This window comes from Akebia trifoliata, chromosome 8 (assembly GCF_017979445.1).
Source record: "Akebia trifoliata isolate Shusen 1 chromosome 8, ASM1797944v1, whole genome shotgun sequence".
Taxonomy (NCBI): Eukaryota; Viridiplantae; Streptophyta; class Magnoliopsida; order Ranunculales; family Lardizabalaceae; genus Akebia; species Akebia trifoliata.
The window spans coordinates 45416481-45429258 of NC_141382.1; the positions used below are offsets into that span (position 1 = coordinate 45416481).

The 12778-nt window shown below is 33.9% G+C and overlaps 2 protein-coding genes across 3 annotated transcripts; one reads left to right on the forward strand and one right to left on the reverse strand.

Annotated features, from left to right (window-relative positions):
- Nucleotides 1–337: 337 nt before the first annotated feature.
- Nucleotides 338–5283, reverse strand: LOC147397137 (oxidoreductase/transition metal ion-binding protein (DUF3531)). Its single transcript, XM_086452627.1, has 7 exons — nucleotides 4938–5283; nucleotides 4267–4352; nucleotides 3132–3210; nucleotides 2930–2989; nucleotides 2282–2403; nucleotides 2050–2121; nucleotides 338–601 (listed from the first exon to the last, which is right to left on the reverse strand). The coding sequence occupies exons 1-7, from the start codon at nucleotides 5247–5249 to the stop codon at nucleotides 499–501; spliced, it is 834 nt and encodes a 277-aa protein (XP_086308753.1). The 5' UTR covers nucleotides 5250–5283; the 3' UTR covers nucleotides 338–498.
- Nucleotides 5284–7304: 2021 nt separating this feature from the next.
- LOC147397138 (BRISC/BRCA1-A complex protein) lies at nucleotides 7305–12533 on the forward strand. Of its 2 annotated transcripts, none has more exons than XM_086452630.1 (3): nucleotides 7305–7659; nucleotides 8256–8426; nucleotides 12039–12533. In XM_086452630.1, exons 1-3 carry the CDS (start codon nucleotides 7399–7401, stop codon nucleotides 12393–12395), a joined length of 789 nt encoding a protein of 262 aa, XP_086308756.1. In that variant the 5' UTR covers nucleotides 7305–7398; the 3' UTR covers nucleotides 12396–12533. The 2 variants fall into 2 exon arrangements, with proteins under 2 accessions (XP_086308756.1, XP_086308757.1); XM_086452631.1 differs by having other exon boundaries at nucleotides 7308–7659; nucleotides 8256–8414.
- Nucleotides 12534–12778: the final 245 nt, after the last annotated feature.

Below are 12778 nucleotides of genomic sequence, written 5' to 3' on the forward strand. Positions count from 1 at the left end.
CAGATTCTTAAAATTCAAGTCAAGTTTTATGCAAGAATGAATTGAAATTTTGCAAGAATAGTCTTCAACACATGAACATTTCACTGTATGGTAGGATTATCTAAAATATTATCAAAGTGAGCCTCACATGCTAGAGTATTAATGAGTAAGAACATGGAGTTCTTATATCCTAATTCTAATAAAATAAGTTTATTAAATTAGAGTATTACGAAGAGAGATAAGCTCATTTATATAGAATATAAACCAACCACAATAGTAACTTATCCGCAATGCAGGACTAAACTCATGATACAAAAAATACCAAAATCACCCAACTCAACAGATTCAAATAATGATCTTCAGCCGAATATAACCACAATCATACATAAAACGAGAACAAAAAGTAAGAAAAACTATCATTTGTATTTGAGCATTATTCTTATCACATCTATTCAGTGGGATGTAGATTGATGACAAAAGGTACAAGTTTTACCACCATATTCACCCATTTATGGTGATTTAGATCTTGTGAACACTGCAACCAGCATCCTCCGATTTCAAATTCTCCTTCCAATTCTCGAATTCAGATCCACCAAACACTAACTGTTTTATTCCAACGTAGCTGTCAAAAAGGAAATCGGGAGTTTCTCAGTTCAAAAAAAATGTTGAATTAGAAGGAATTTCCACTAGAGCTGCAACTTGGGCGGGTCAAACCAGAACCCACTGAGTTGAACCCGACCTTGGGTCAGGTCGGAGCATAGTTAGCTTGGGTTCAGCCTGTGGTTCGAGCAACAAATCGCGGGCATAGGTTCGGCCAACACAATTTGCCCGAACCCAAACTTGATATGATTATAATTTAAAAATATTTCTTATATCTTGATTTCTTTCACACTCATAATTCATATTTCAATATGTATGCTTTTGTTTATCTATATATCAAAACTAATGTGTAATTCCATATTGTTATACAATGATTATATTACAACTTTAAATATTTTTCTTTTATTGAAAATTACCATTACTAATAAATAAAAATGATTATTTTATTTATTCTTCTTCTCTCTTCTTTAAATTTGCTTTTAATTCTATGTATATAAACTTTTGAAACACATTTTTTGGATAAATAATTATAAATTTTAAGTTCTTTTACACGTCACTTATCTTTATATAAATGCTTATCAATACTAAATTACCTAGTATTAATGAGGAATGAATTAACCCAAACAACACGACTTGGGTTGGGTTCGGGTTGAGCATTTCATGCTCAAGGTCAAGTAGGGCAGGGGCACAGGTTGGTGTTTGTCAAGTTTGGCTAGGGTGCGGGTTGATCCCCAACCTGGCCCAACCCGCCTGAGTTGCAGCCCTAATTTTTACCAGAAATGGTTATGCATCATTATATCTCGATCAATTCTGTAAAATAGCATATGCCATACCATGTGATCAACATATATACTATGTTGTGCAGTCAAACATGAATTTATTTTTTTTCATTTTTCTAAAAGAAATACAAAAAACCAAAGAAATTTGCAATTCTTACAATATCACTAGGAAAATTATTTTTGTAATCTTTTATAGGTAATTCCATTAAAATTTGCTAGAAGGTGGCATGTGCAACATGTACCAAAAGGGCTTATCTGTAATTTGAAACATTGATTAAAGGGTATTAGTATATTACATAGTAAAAACTAAAAAGGACATTTTTGTAATGTTTGAAAACTAACCAACATGATTCTACTGTCATGGGCTACGATTTTCTTGGTTTTTTACCAAAATGGCCCTGATTATATTAAGTTTAAATGTAAAGGTTGGGGTATTTTGTGGGATCCAAAATTTGGTGTCGAACAACTTCTACTCTGCCTTCTCTCATTATAAAAGTAAAGATGCTATTAGCATGTTTAACAAGTATTTAAGAATGCATAATCTAAAAAATTTGATTAAAAAAACAGAGGATTTTTATTGATTTATTTGAAATTTGAATGACAATGGCAAATCCTCCAATGATATAATATTTAATTTCCCACAATATAAAAGACATCAAATGCAGCAACACAAGGCATGTTTGAAACTTACTCGGAGCTTATCTGTGTAAATGCATTTATTAGAATATCCAAAAGCAATGGTTCCCTCGTCCCAACATCCACCCTGTATAATATTGACCACATTTATCAGTAAAAAATACAGGGATCAGTTCTTGCTTTGTATCAGTAAGAAATACAGGTTTGGAGAAATAAAAATAAACTGTAAACATGGATGCTAGAACAAAAGAAACTCAACAAATAACATTTAAAACCGAGGCCCCTACCATATGCGTGCCAAATTTTCTTGAACCTCAAAGTCCCCAATGTTATAAAATGTGGTTGCTGTCACATTCGCTCCCTGAATAGGATCATAACTAGGTCTTTTATCCATAGTAGATTGGGACAACTGCAAGAATTCAACATGGATGGTTAAACTTCTATAATTATGAACAACAATCAGCAAATAGGAATACCAAAGGTGACTTATTAAGGCATGTAGCCAATTAAAAGATAAGACAACTATGAGAGAATGTAGAGAACTACAAGTGATATATTTAAATCTCTGCTGAGGTCGAGACAACTTCATCTCAGTCTCGGAGGCATCCAAGCGAGATATTCACTAAGAATCAAGCACTCGTTAACTTGTCTGAAATTCCGAGTCATCTTGGCCGACTTTTGGAAACTTGGCCAAGTCAATCACTTATGTAATATCAATATATGAGTCGGGATCAGGGGACACCCAAAATTTGGCAACCTTTGTCCTATATGGATTAGAAGTTTCAGAATGGGTTGATTTTTATTTATTATTTTTTTTTTTTAGGATGATCTCTATGATGAGGAGATCGTCCTCACAAAAAATCAGCCCATTCTAAGATTTCTAACCCCATCAAAAGCGATTTCTAAGTTAACTGTAAAAATTGAGTAAAAATTACCTGCATGTTCATGGAATTGCATCCACCTAGACGCCCAACAATATGCCAAGATCGAATTGTCTGCACATAAATCATACCACTTGCATCACTCTTAAATTCATTTATAGGGAAAACAATATTGATTCTGAGAGAGACACCACTTGCATCACTCTTAAATTCATTTATAGGGAAAACAATATTGATTCTGAGAGAGACCACTTACATCACAAATTAAGGAGATATCACTTGGCAACGGAGCATTGTAGAATTCAAACCATATATAGGAGTTTGAGAAATCAAATCTGGTAAACTCCAGCCATAGAAATTATGTCAGTGAGAAGTGGGTCCTAACTTCACATGGAAGTTATGATCACATCCAGTAACTGCATGCAGAAGTTAAAGCATATTTCTTCTTAGATAAGTTCCAAAAACAAGGTATGAAATAGAACTACATTTGGAAAGTTGAATGTGAAACAAGCTGTTCAAAGAGAAAAAGAAAATGATGCCGAATGGTAAGCGTTCAAGCTTACTTTGAGCTTCCTCTCTATAGTTTTATGTTGTTTTTTTTTTGGATGGGTAAGCCGGACTTGAACCCACAGCCTCAAAGTTTCTTTGCAATGTGTCAAACCAACTGAGCAATGGGTCTAAGCCCAACATTTTTTTTTATAGTCATAATATTATAATACATGAGTACGAACTGTTTGAATATAGAGCTTCTTGAAGGCCCTATATCATATAGATTGGAAATCATGTTCGGAGAGTTTCAAAAGATTAGTTGAGTGAGAAATCACTGTGAGGGATTTCAAAGGTAAGAATCATAAAGCCTCAATATGAGCTATTTCTGTATTTGGGACATTAAGCATCAACAACTAGATTTACTGACATGAATGATTCCTCTAAATAGGCAATTATTAATAACTTTTTTCTTCACAGCATTGAGTAACCTCTAAACAAAAATTTGTTTGATTATACTCTTGTTTGGTGTATATCTTCCCCAACTTTTTATCTAAACCTTAATTAATCCATTATAATTAGCTCTTTGGAGCATTTATTTCCATCAACAATGCTTGTCCTGTAAGTGTTCCGAATTTATCTTTCCCCATTCCCTCAAAAGTTCCATCAGATATAATAAATGATTAACATGGTCAGTATATGACCTTATAGGCTTGCATTTGTCAACTTGGTAACGTGCAGCTGACGTAGAATTCATGAATGAGACGGTAAATGGCACGTGTGTCACCCCAATAAGGAAGCCCATAGATATCAAGTAAACAACTAAACATAGTTCATTTAACTTAAATATTTGAATATGTGTATCATTTTGTTCAAATAACTTCTGCACACACATATGAACTTACTTGTTGAATGTCACTTTCATGGGTATTGCAGAACCAGTTTTAGCTTGCAGTATTTTGCTCCTTTTCTTCCTTATTCTCTCCTCCAACTAAACAAAAAATATTCAATCTTTTATAATACAAACCCATTTTTAAAATACAAAAATACATTGAAAAAGTTCATCTTTTTATTTATTTATTTATTTTTAAATCTATAAAGAAACACATAAAATAAGGGGGGAAAGGGTGACACGAAAATGAAAAAATAAAAATGAAAATGTGGTGGTCTAATTAGACTAAGAATTTTTAATTGAAAACCCAAATCAGAAAAATAAGAACAACAAAAGAATGGGGAAATTTTTGAAATAACACGCTAGATATATAAAAGAAAAGAGAAATAGAATCAATCAAAATAACAAATACCCATTTTGAAAATAAGAAGAAGATAATGAAAATTTTCATCTTTTTAAGTTAAAAAAATATATACATACATATATATAAAGAAACACAAAATAAGCAAATAAAAATTGTGGTGCTCTAATTGAGTCTTAAGAACTTTTCATTGAAAACCCCATTTGGAAAAATAAGAACAAAAATGGGGAAATTTTTGAAATAACACAAAACATTAATAAAATCCACAAAATAAGGCAAGAAATCGGGGAAAAATGAAAATGGAATCAATTAAGATGACTCACTCGGGTCTGCGCCTTTTCTGGTTCATCTAAACAGCTACCCAGAATTTCTGCGAATTCTGGGTCTCGATCATAATCTTTCTCTTCTTTTCTTCCTCCTCTAAATTTACTCTCAGATAAGTACTCTTCATCATCTTCGTCATTTTCTCCAATTTCTTTCTGCGATTTCTGGGTTCTATCTGGGTTCGCTTTGACCACTAAAAGAGATGTTTTGGGAGAGATAGAAGAGACAGAGAAGTTGGCTTGGCGGGAAAAATTGGAGAAGATGAGCTTTGGACACTGAAATGGCGGGAAGTAAGGGCGTAGGATAAGCATCCTTTCTTTAGGGAGAAGTTTGCTGGTTCAGTAAAGGCCATGGTCTGCATTTTATATGAAGGGTGATTTACATAATAACCCCTTGAGGTTTATTGAACATTTCATATACCTCCTTGTGTTTTGAAGCTGATGCCTATCCTTAACCTAGGTCTACTAAGTGAGATTAAGTGTAAAATGTTCTAAATGCCTTCAACCTCTAAACAAACCTTTGAGTAACTTTCTTAATAACTTATTCAAATTGGTGACATGGTTTTTAAACTTGGTATTTCGTCTCGTCTCGTCTCGTTCAGCTTCGATACCGAGTTGTCTCGAACGAGTTTTTCGATTTGTTTGAGACGTCTCATGAGACAAATCAATAAATTGAACTGTGACTCGTAAATCTCGGTCAAAAAATGACTTTGTGAGTTGGTCTTGTTCAGCTCTGATACCGAGTTAATTTGGGCGATACGTCTCGGTTTCGGACGAGTTTAAAAATCATGAATTCGTCACCTCTAACTTATTAGGTGTGTCAAATTGGGCAACTATTAAGAAGTAAGGGTCATGGGCTAGTTCTTGAGCCTTCAAGAATAACTTTAAATTCAAAACTTTGCCAGCCCATTAAATCTGAGCTAAGCTAGGGCCCAAATAATGTTGGTCCACTAGTATATTTTGTATATGTACATTTGAATACAAATGTATGATTTTATAATAAATAAGAATAATGATTTTCTCATGCCCCCCTCTAATATACACCCCCATCACAGAATTATAGAACATTTGTCATGGGATATGTAAAATCATAAAAATTTTCTTGTGTATCCCAAGGCAAATGATCTACGATTCTGTGATGAGGGCATTAGATTATCACGACTTAGTAAATAATAAGTTTACTCTCATCTCTGACTTTTTTTTTTTTTTTTCCAATTATAATGAAGATTGAACCCCTATTTTGATGAAGAGTAAGATTAAATGAATCCAATTATACTTTTACTGAATAATGTAACTATGACTTGGTTAAGTGTTTGATGATATTAGTGCCTTTTATGTGATGAACAAATCGTGGTGACTTAGACGAGACATCTTGTTCTCAAAGGCATCTGAGTGCGATTTTCACTATGACTTGATCATCTCAATGATTCGTCAAAGAATCAAATGCCCAAAGTCGTCTCCAAGACTCTCTTCCAAAGTTTGAAAGAGCTGAAGTTGAAGTATTGTTAGAAGGAATTGGAGAAGTGTTGTAGATTAGATATGAATTTGGGAATCAATTCGAGGAATGGTAAATGGAAAATCGAGATTAAAAAAAATGCCACCACCTTTATGAATTATTGCGCTTTGAGTGTTTGTCCCTCTTTTGGTGGACCCATACAACAAATTCAGCCTGATTGCTACTGATGTTTGGTGCCTGGGGTGCATTAGAAAAGATAACTGCTATTGGTACTAAACCTTTACTTATTACACTCTAATTTTAAAAAAAGTGAATAGTTGAGAGCAAGTACAAGTCGGAGTGTCAATAGTAACCCCCTCTCTCTCTCTCCTTAGATTTCTATTTTTAGATTTATGATTTTATTTAAGCCTAATGCTAATTGCCTAATTGTACCAACTGTTGAAGTTGTTTGAATGTGTTATAATGATTTGTAATTGAGATCACGATCCACAATTCTATATCCCCATAAATATCTATAGTTATGTATCCTGAGAAAATCTGTGATTCTAACACATGCCACGTCAGGGAGTGCATGGGGACGTATGTGAGACGGGGTGTTAGAAAATCATTATTCTTTGTAATTTTGAAGTAAAAAAACTTTGACGTGTGTTTTAATCTTTAATTAGGGTGTGATAAATAATTTAACAAATTGAGGTCTAATAAGTAAGAGTTAGGGGTGCCAATAGCAGCTCTCTTAGGTCTTTAAAAGGGATTTAACATTGCCACACCAACTTTTACTAATGCCACACCAATTCCCATGTAAATCACCCTAGAATTGTGCACAGTTGAAGTGGCGTTAGTAAAATTGGCGTGGCAATAGTAGCTCTCTAAAAAAAGCCAAATATTCATGGGTTCGCAGTGTCCGATACACCTTAACTAACTTCTGGAGTACAGGATCAGCACTGCATCAAGTTACACAGAGAGGGAGAGAGCGAGAGAGAGAGAGAGAGAGGGAGAGAGACGAAGATGGAAGCAAAAGAGGGAGAGAGCTCTTCCCCTTCTCCGTACACTCTGCAACCAACTCGATTCTGCAACGAAGACATACTATTCTGCATCGATATAGACCTAGAATCTCAGGTAGAGATGAAAATTTCGGGCCCAAATGGGCGACCCATCACGAGATTGGATTCAATCAAGCAAGCTATCCTCCTCTTCATTCATGCCAAACTTGCTATAAATCCAGACCATCGTTTCGCCTTCGCTTCTCTCGGACAAACCGCTTCATTGGTAAATTAATCCCTTTATTTATTTTTATTTTTTTCTAATTTTATTGATTCGATAAGTTGAAATTCCTTGTGTTTGTTATGATAATTTTCATAATTTTTTGATTGGGTTTGCACATGTTGAAAGATTTTTTGGTGGGTTCTTATTTTTTTCTCGATTCCGATAGTTTTTTGGTTTGGTTTGAACTAGGGTTTTGCGAGATGGGCATTTCCCACAATTATGTCGGAGGAGCATTGTAGTGTATTTAATATTTATAAACCTTTTAGGGAAATTCTGATGGTGTTTTTTTTTTTTTTTTCAAATTCATATGGAAAGTTTCATGGGTTTATATTTGTTAATGGAATTTGAGCTAATTATCAGGGAAATTTGACACGAATCGCAAGCAATCTCTGCAAATTTTGTGGAAAAATTTGATGTGTTTATGGAGTTAAAAGATAGTAGATTTTGATGCCATCTACTCTGAAAATTTTCATGGGTTTTATTATGATAACATGAAAATTGTTGTTTTCTTGTCCAAATGATGATAATTTATTTCCGGAAAGTTTTACTGTTAAATCAGGAAAAAAAAAAGGAGCTAACTTGTCTTTGAATTTTTGAAGTATCGCAAGGAATTCAGTAATGAGGTTGAATCTGCAATGGCTGCGCTCAGGTTGCTCTCAGCTAATTCAACGTATGGTCAAGCAGATCTTACCCAGCTATTCCGAATAGCTGCCTATGAGGCAAAGAAATCCCGCGCACAGAATCGTATTTTCAGAGTGGTAAGTTTTCAGGTTTGTGTTTCATGTTTTTTAAGCACTTTAATTTTTTTTTTCTTGCTAATGAGATTTAGGTTTATAAAATGTTGATACCAAGATGAGTTCGGAATCAGCTATTGGACATTTTTTTTTTTTCCATTGGATTATTCTCAATATGTTTCTTCACATTTTTTCTTTAATTTTATGGACAATTCAATGTATTTTGGATGGTGGATTTGTTTTTTAAAAAAAGACCAACTAGTTGCACACCACCCATTACCAGTTGCACTCCACTACTTAAAAGTTCCCCTTTGCACTCCATTGGGATGATTACACTCCAAAAATAATAGAAAAAATATTGCACTCCTTTTCTTCTTCTTGTCCAACCATGCCCACATAAATTATTGTTAGTTCAATCATTTTTGTATAGTTTTAATCTATTTGCAAACATCACAAATCCCTTCTAATTACCATATATCCTGATTGATAAACCAAGGAGGGTTGGTTTTGACGATTTTAAAGACATTATGAGGCTTAAGAAACTCATTGAAATTCATGTTGACACTTCAGGCTAATTAGTAATTATCGAATTCCAAGAGATAAGATCGAAAATCATAGGCTTTTATCAATTTCTGGACAAAATCTAAATATGGATTAGAAAACCAATACCTTCAATTGGTGCCAATGAGAACATGAGCAAAATCAATCAGGAAAAAATAGAGTACAAAAATAAAAGAAGCCATGGGAAGATGAATAAGCCCATAAATCATAAGGTTACCATAGTGAAGTGCAATTTGTAGGTTAAAATTGAGGCTTTAAAATAGAAGCATTTTTTTAATGTTAAGAGTGCAACCAACCACTAGTGGTGTGCAACTAGTTGATCCCTTTTCAATTGACTTGATCTTTTTTTGCTTCGTTTTTCTATATGATAATGGTTTTGAGGAATAGAATGCATACATATCACATTACCCAAAGTGTGGCCAATAGTGTCCTAAAACATTTGTGTAGAAACCGTATTGGGAGAAAGATAGTTCCAATACATGGCAATGCAATGCAACTTTCATAAGAACACATAGGGATGATTGGATGAGATGCTAGTTATGATTGGTGGAAAATAAATACTGTAAAACAGGTACTTACATCATTTAGGTTAAATTATCCATATAGATGGAAAGATTGGTGTGGATGCGATTCATACAACTAATGTTGGGTGGTGAAAGTGGTGATACACTTCTAGAGTATTAACTGACCATTGTGTACCAATCTAACTAGAGAAATTTTTTTATAGGGCAATAATAAGATTAGTTATGCTTTATGTAAAATGTAATGAGCGTTGCAGGAAAGCCAAAAAAAAAAACGGAACTCATTCGAGTGAACCTAAGAATAACATTATCCTCTAGAGCGAAGTTGATTTTAGGTAGAGATAGAATTTGATATTGTCGAGAAGATTTAGTGGATTGAAGGGCTTATGGATTTAAAGCATGGTTTTAAATTTTGATTTTGGTGTGTATCCGAAAATGGAAATCTTTCATGAAAACATTTCGATCAATCGGGAACTTAATTTTATTTTATGGAAATGATGGAATTTTGTAGGTAAAAAATGAAAATGGGGAAAATATTCATGTATTATTATATTTTATTTTTTCAATATATATGAATAAATTACTAATACATCCTACTGATTAGCACATACTAATATTCTCAGAATACATCCAAATAAGATGATGATGTAGATCTACAACTTATTCTAATTTATTTATACTAATAGTTGAATATCATGTGAAATTTTTTATCAGTGACTTATCATTATGTCTAATTTACAAGTTCTTTCTATAAACAATTTATAAGTATTGCTATTTTTATAAATTTTTAGAATAATTTTTCAACAAAGAATATTTAGATCAAAGTTTACTGTTGTCCGAAATTTTTTCACATAAATCTTGCATTTTTTGGACCTGAAATTTGGTTATTTCGGTCGAAATTCACTATTCACAATCCAGAAGAGCATAATTAAGGCCTGGAAAATATGGCCTCTTACCAATCACATATATGATTAGAGAGTTTGACGATCTCTGAGCTTCCTTGGCTATAATATTCTTTGGAACTTGAATAACATTTCCGTATCCACTTTCAAGAACAAGGGAAAGAGCACACGAAGTACCCTTCTTTCTACCTTTGAAGAGATCTTTCAAAGAGACCACTGATGAAGATACTGCTATACTCCTTATGGTACCATTGCCTAGGAAAAAGTTTCTACAGTTTGCACTACGATTCTTGCTCAATATTACGTCTAGAGAATATAATTCCTCCACTACTTTCATGAAACCTCATCTACAAAGCTCCAACATTTCTTGAAGAAAGCAATGGGGAATTCATCAAGATTAGATGCTCTCTCTCAACCCAAAATGTCGCTAAAGTATACGCATGTCATCGTGCATGATTACACACCTATAGGAAAAAAAAATTATTGAAAGCCAAAAAAAAAAAATGAACACGAAGTGGAGAAGAACAATGCTCTACTCCATCAGAACAAATTACATCATATTCAAATATGAAATTCTCGAAGAAAACCCCCTTTAAATTCCTTAAAGATTTTGCTCCATAATATTAAACCCACAGTGGACAGAATGACCTCATGCAATGACTGCTTTTATTCTTGAAAGCCCTATATAGTATTAGAAAGCAATTCATGGTCAAAATGCAATCCCATGCAATGTTGTTATTGCTATTATTATTATTTTCATTTTTGACCTTTTTTCCCTTTTAAAGCTTCCAACTTGCACCGAAGTGCTCGTCAATCTAAACCATCTGAATTGACTGTTTTATCTGTATATTGGGGGCTATTCTCATATTCGTTCTTAGATCCTCATAATTTTGTCTTTCTTAATCCTACCTCAATTTCTCTCAAAACTCTCATCTATCCACGCTCATTCTGCGTTGCACATGTCTGAACCATCACAATCGACTTTATTTTATCTTCTATTGGGGTTATCCCAAAATTTTTAAATTTTTTCCCTAATGTCCTCTATGATTTTATAACGAAGGACTTGGCTTTGGACAGAGTAGAATGGAGGAACACGATTTGTTTAGCTGGCCCCAAATTTTTGGAATTAAGCGTTGCTGCACCCAAATCATTAGGATTTTTCGTTGTTGCCATGCCCAACACTAATTTTATAGGTCACATCCTCGTCAAGTGATCTATTTATGTGAATAAATGAACATAAATCCTGGGAGTGGTCTTTTTGAGGTATTTCTTGCATGTATCATCTTGTTCAGTCCAGTTTATCTTAATATCTTATTAGTTTCTAAGGGATTGCTCGATGGTTTAATTTTGAATTTACTCCCTCTTTAATCTTATTGACAACTGTACATCATCTATAGATAATATACAAACGCTTTTCTTTGAATATGGACAACTAACCATCCATGATTAATGCAAAACAAGATGTAGACCTTGGGCAAATCCTTGGTTCAAACCAAGTTAGTTAAGAAAAAAATTAGAAGGCACATGCCTTGATTGAAAATGACTGTAGGATCAAGTCAAACGGCAAACAGGATTCATGTTGTTGCAAAATAATAAACTTGTTAATTACTAGATGGAGAACGTGCAATTTGTTACTCAACATGGATTAAATCTATCACTTTCAGGTCCTTATATACTGCAGATCATCTGTGCGACCACATCATCAATGGCCTGCAAACTATAAACTTTTTACCTTGGATGTTATGTACCTCCATGACAAACCTGGCCCCGAGAACTGCCCTCAAAAGGTTTATGATGCACTTGTGGATGCTCTTGAGCATGTTAGCGAGTACGAGGGCTACATATTTGAGAGCGGGCAAGGTCTCTCTCGTGTGCTTTTTCGTCACATGTGTGTGCTACTGTCTCACCCACAGCAACGGTGTGTGCAAGATGAGATCATTATCCCCAAGTCCCTTGAGAAGAAATCACCGATAGCCGAGTCTACACCTGGTGAAGAGAATATTCCTGGCTCCAGTCAATGACACCATTGTAATTAGTTGTGAATCTTACACTCCTGTTTGGTTTCTGTCAATTATTTGAATGGAAGTTCAATGATATTGTGTATCATTAATCCTCCCACCGACTTTTATGAATCCTGTATAAATTTTTTCATCTGACAAGTGTGGAATGTGGGTTATTTTAATCCGAATTTCAGTATGCAAATATGGTGATCTTATTTAAAACTCGCTACAAGTTCGGAATCCAATTGTCCTAGCATCGTCAGAATATTGTGAGCTCAAAATCTGGATTACATGATCTAATTCCATTTTTTGCTTTACAGCCTCATTCATAAAAGATTTTACTTCATAAAAATCTTTTCTGTTCGACATCCCAAATTCTTGAGATCTGAAGGACTGAGGAAAGG

What these genes read in the sequence shown, in the direction of transcription:
- LOC147397138 (XM_086452630.1), top strand. Translation starts at nt 7,399, where the DNA reads ATGGAAGCAAAAGAGGGAGAGAGCTCTTCCCCTTCTCCGTACACTCTG. An exon ending in TCGGACAAACCGCTTCATTG is followed by an intron (nt 7,660 to 8,255) that starts GTAAATTAATCC and finishes GAATTTTTGAAG; the next exon opens with TATCGCAAGGAATTCAGTAA. An exon ending in TCAGAGTGGTAAGTTTTCAG is followed by an intron (nt 8,427 to 12,038) that starts GTTTGTGTTTCA and finishes TATCACTTTCAG; the next exon opens with GTCCTTATATACTGCAGATC.
- LOC147397137 (XM_086452627.1), bottom strand. Translation starts at nt 5,249, where the DNA reads ATGCTTATCCTACGCCCTTACTTCCCGCCATTTCAGTGTCCAAAGCTC. An exon ending in CAGAAAAGGCGCAGACCCGA is followed by an intron (nt 4,353 to 4,937) that starts GTGAGTCATCTT and finishes TTTTTTGTTTAG; the next exon opens with TTGGAGGAGAGAATAAGGAA. An exon ending in GCAATTCCATGAACATGCAG is followed by an intron (nt 2,404 to 2,929) that starts GTAATTTTTACT and finishes GAATTCTTGCAG; the next exon opens with TTGTCCCAATCTACTATGGA.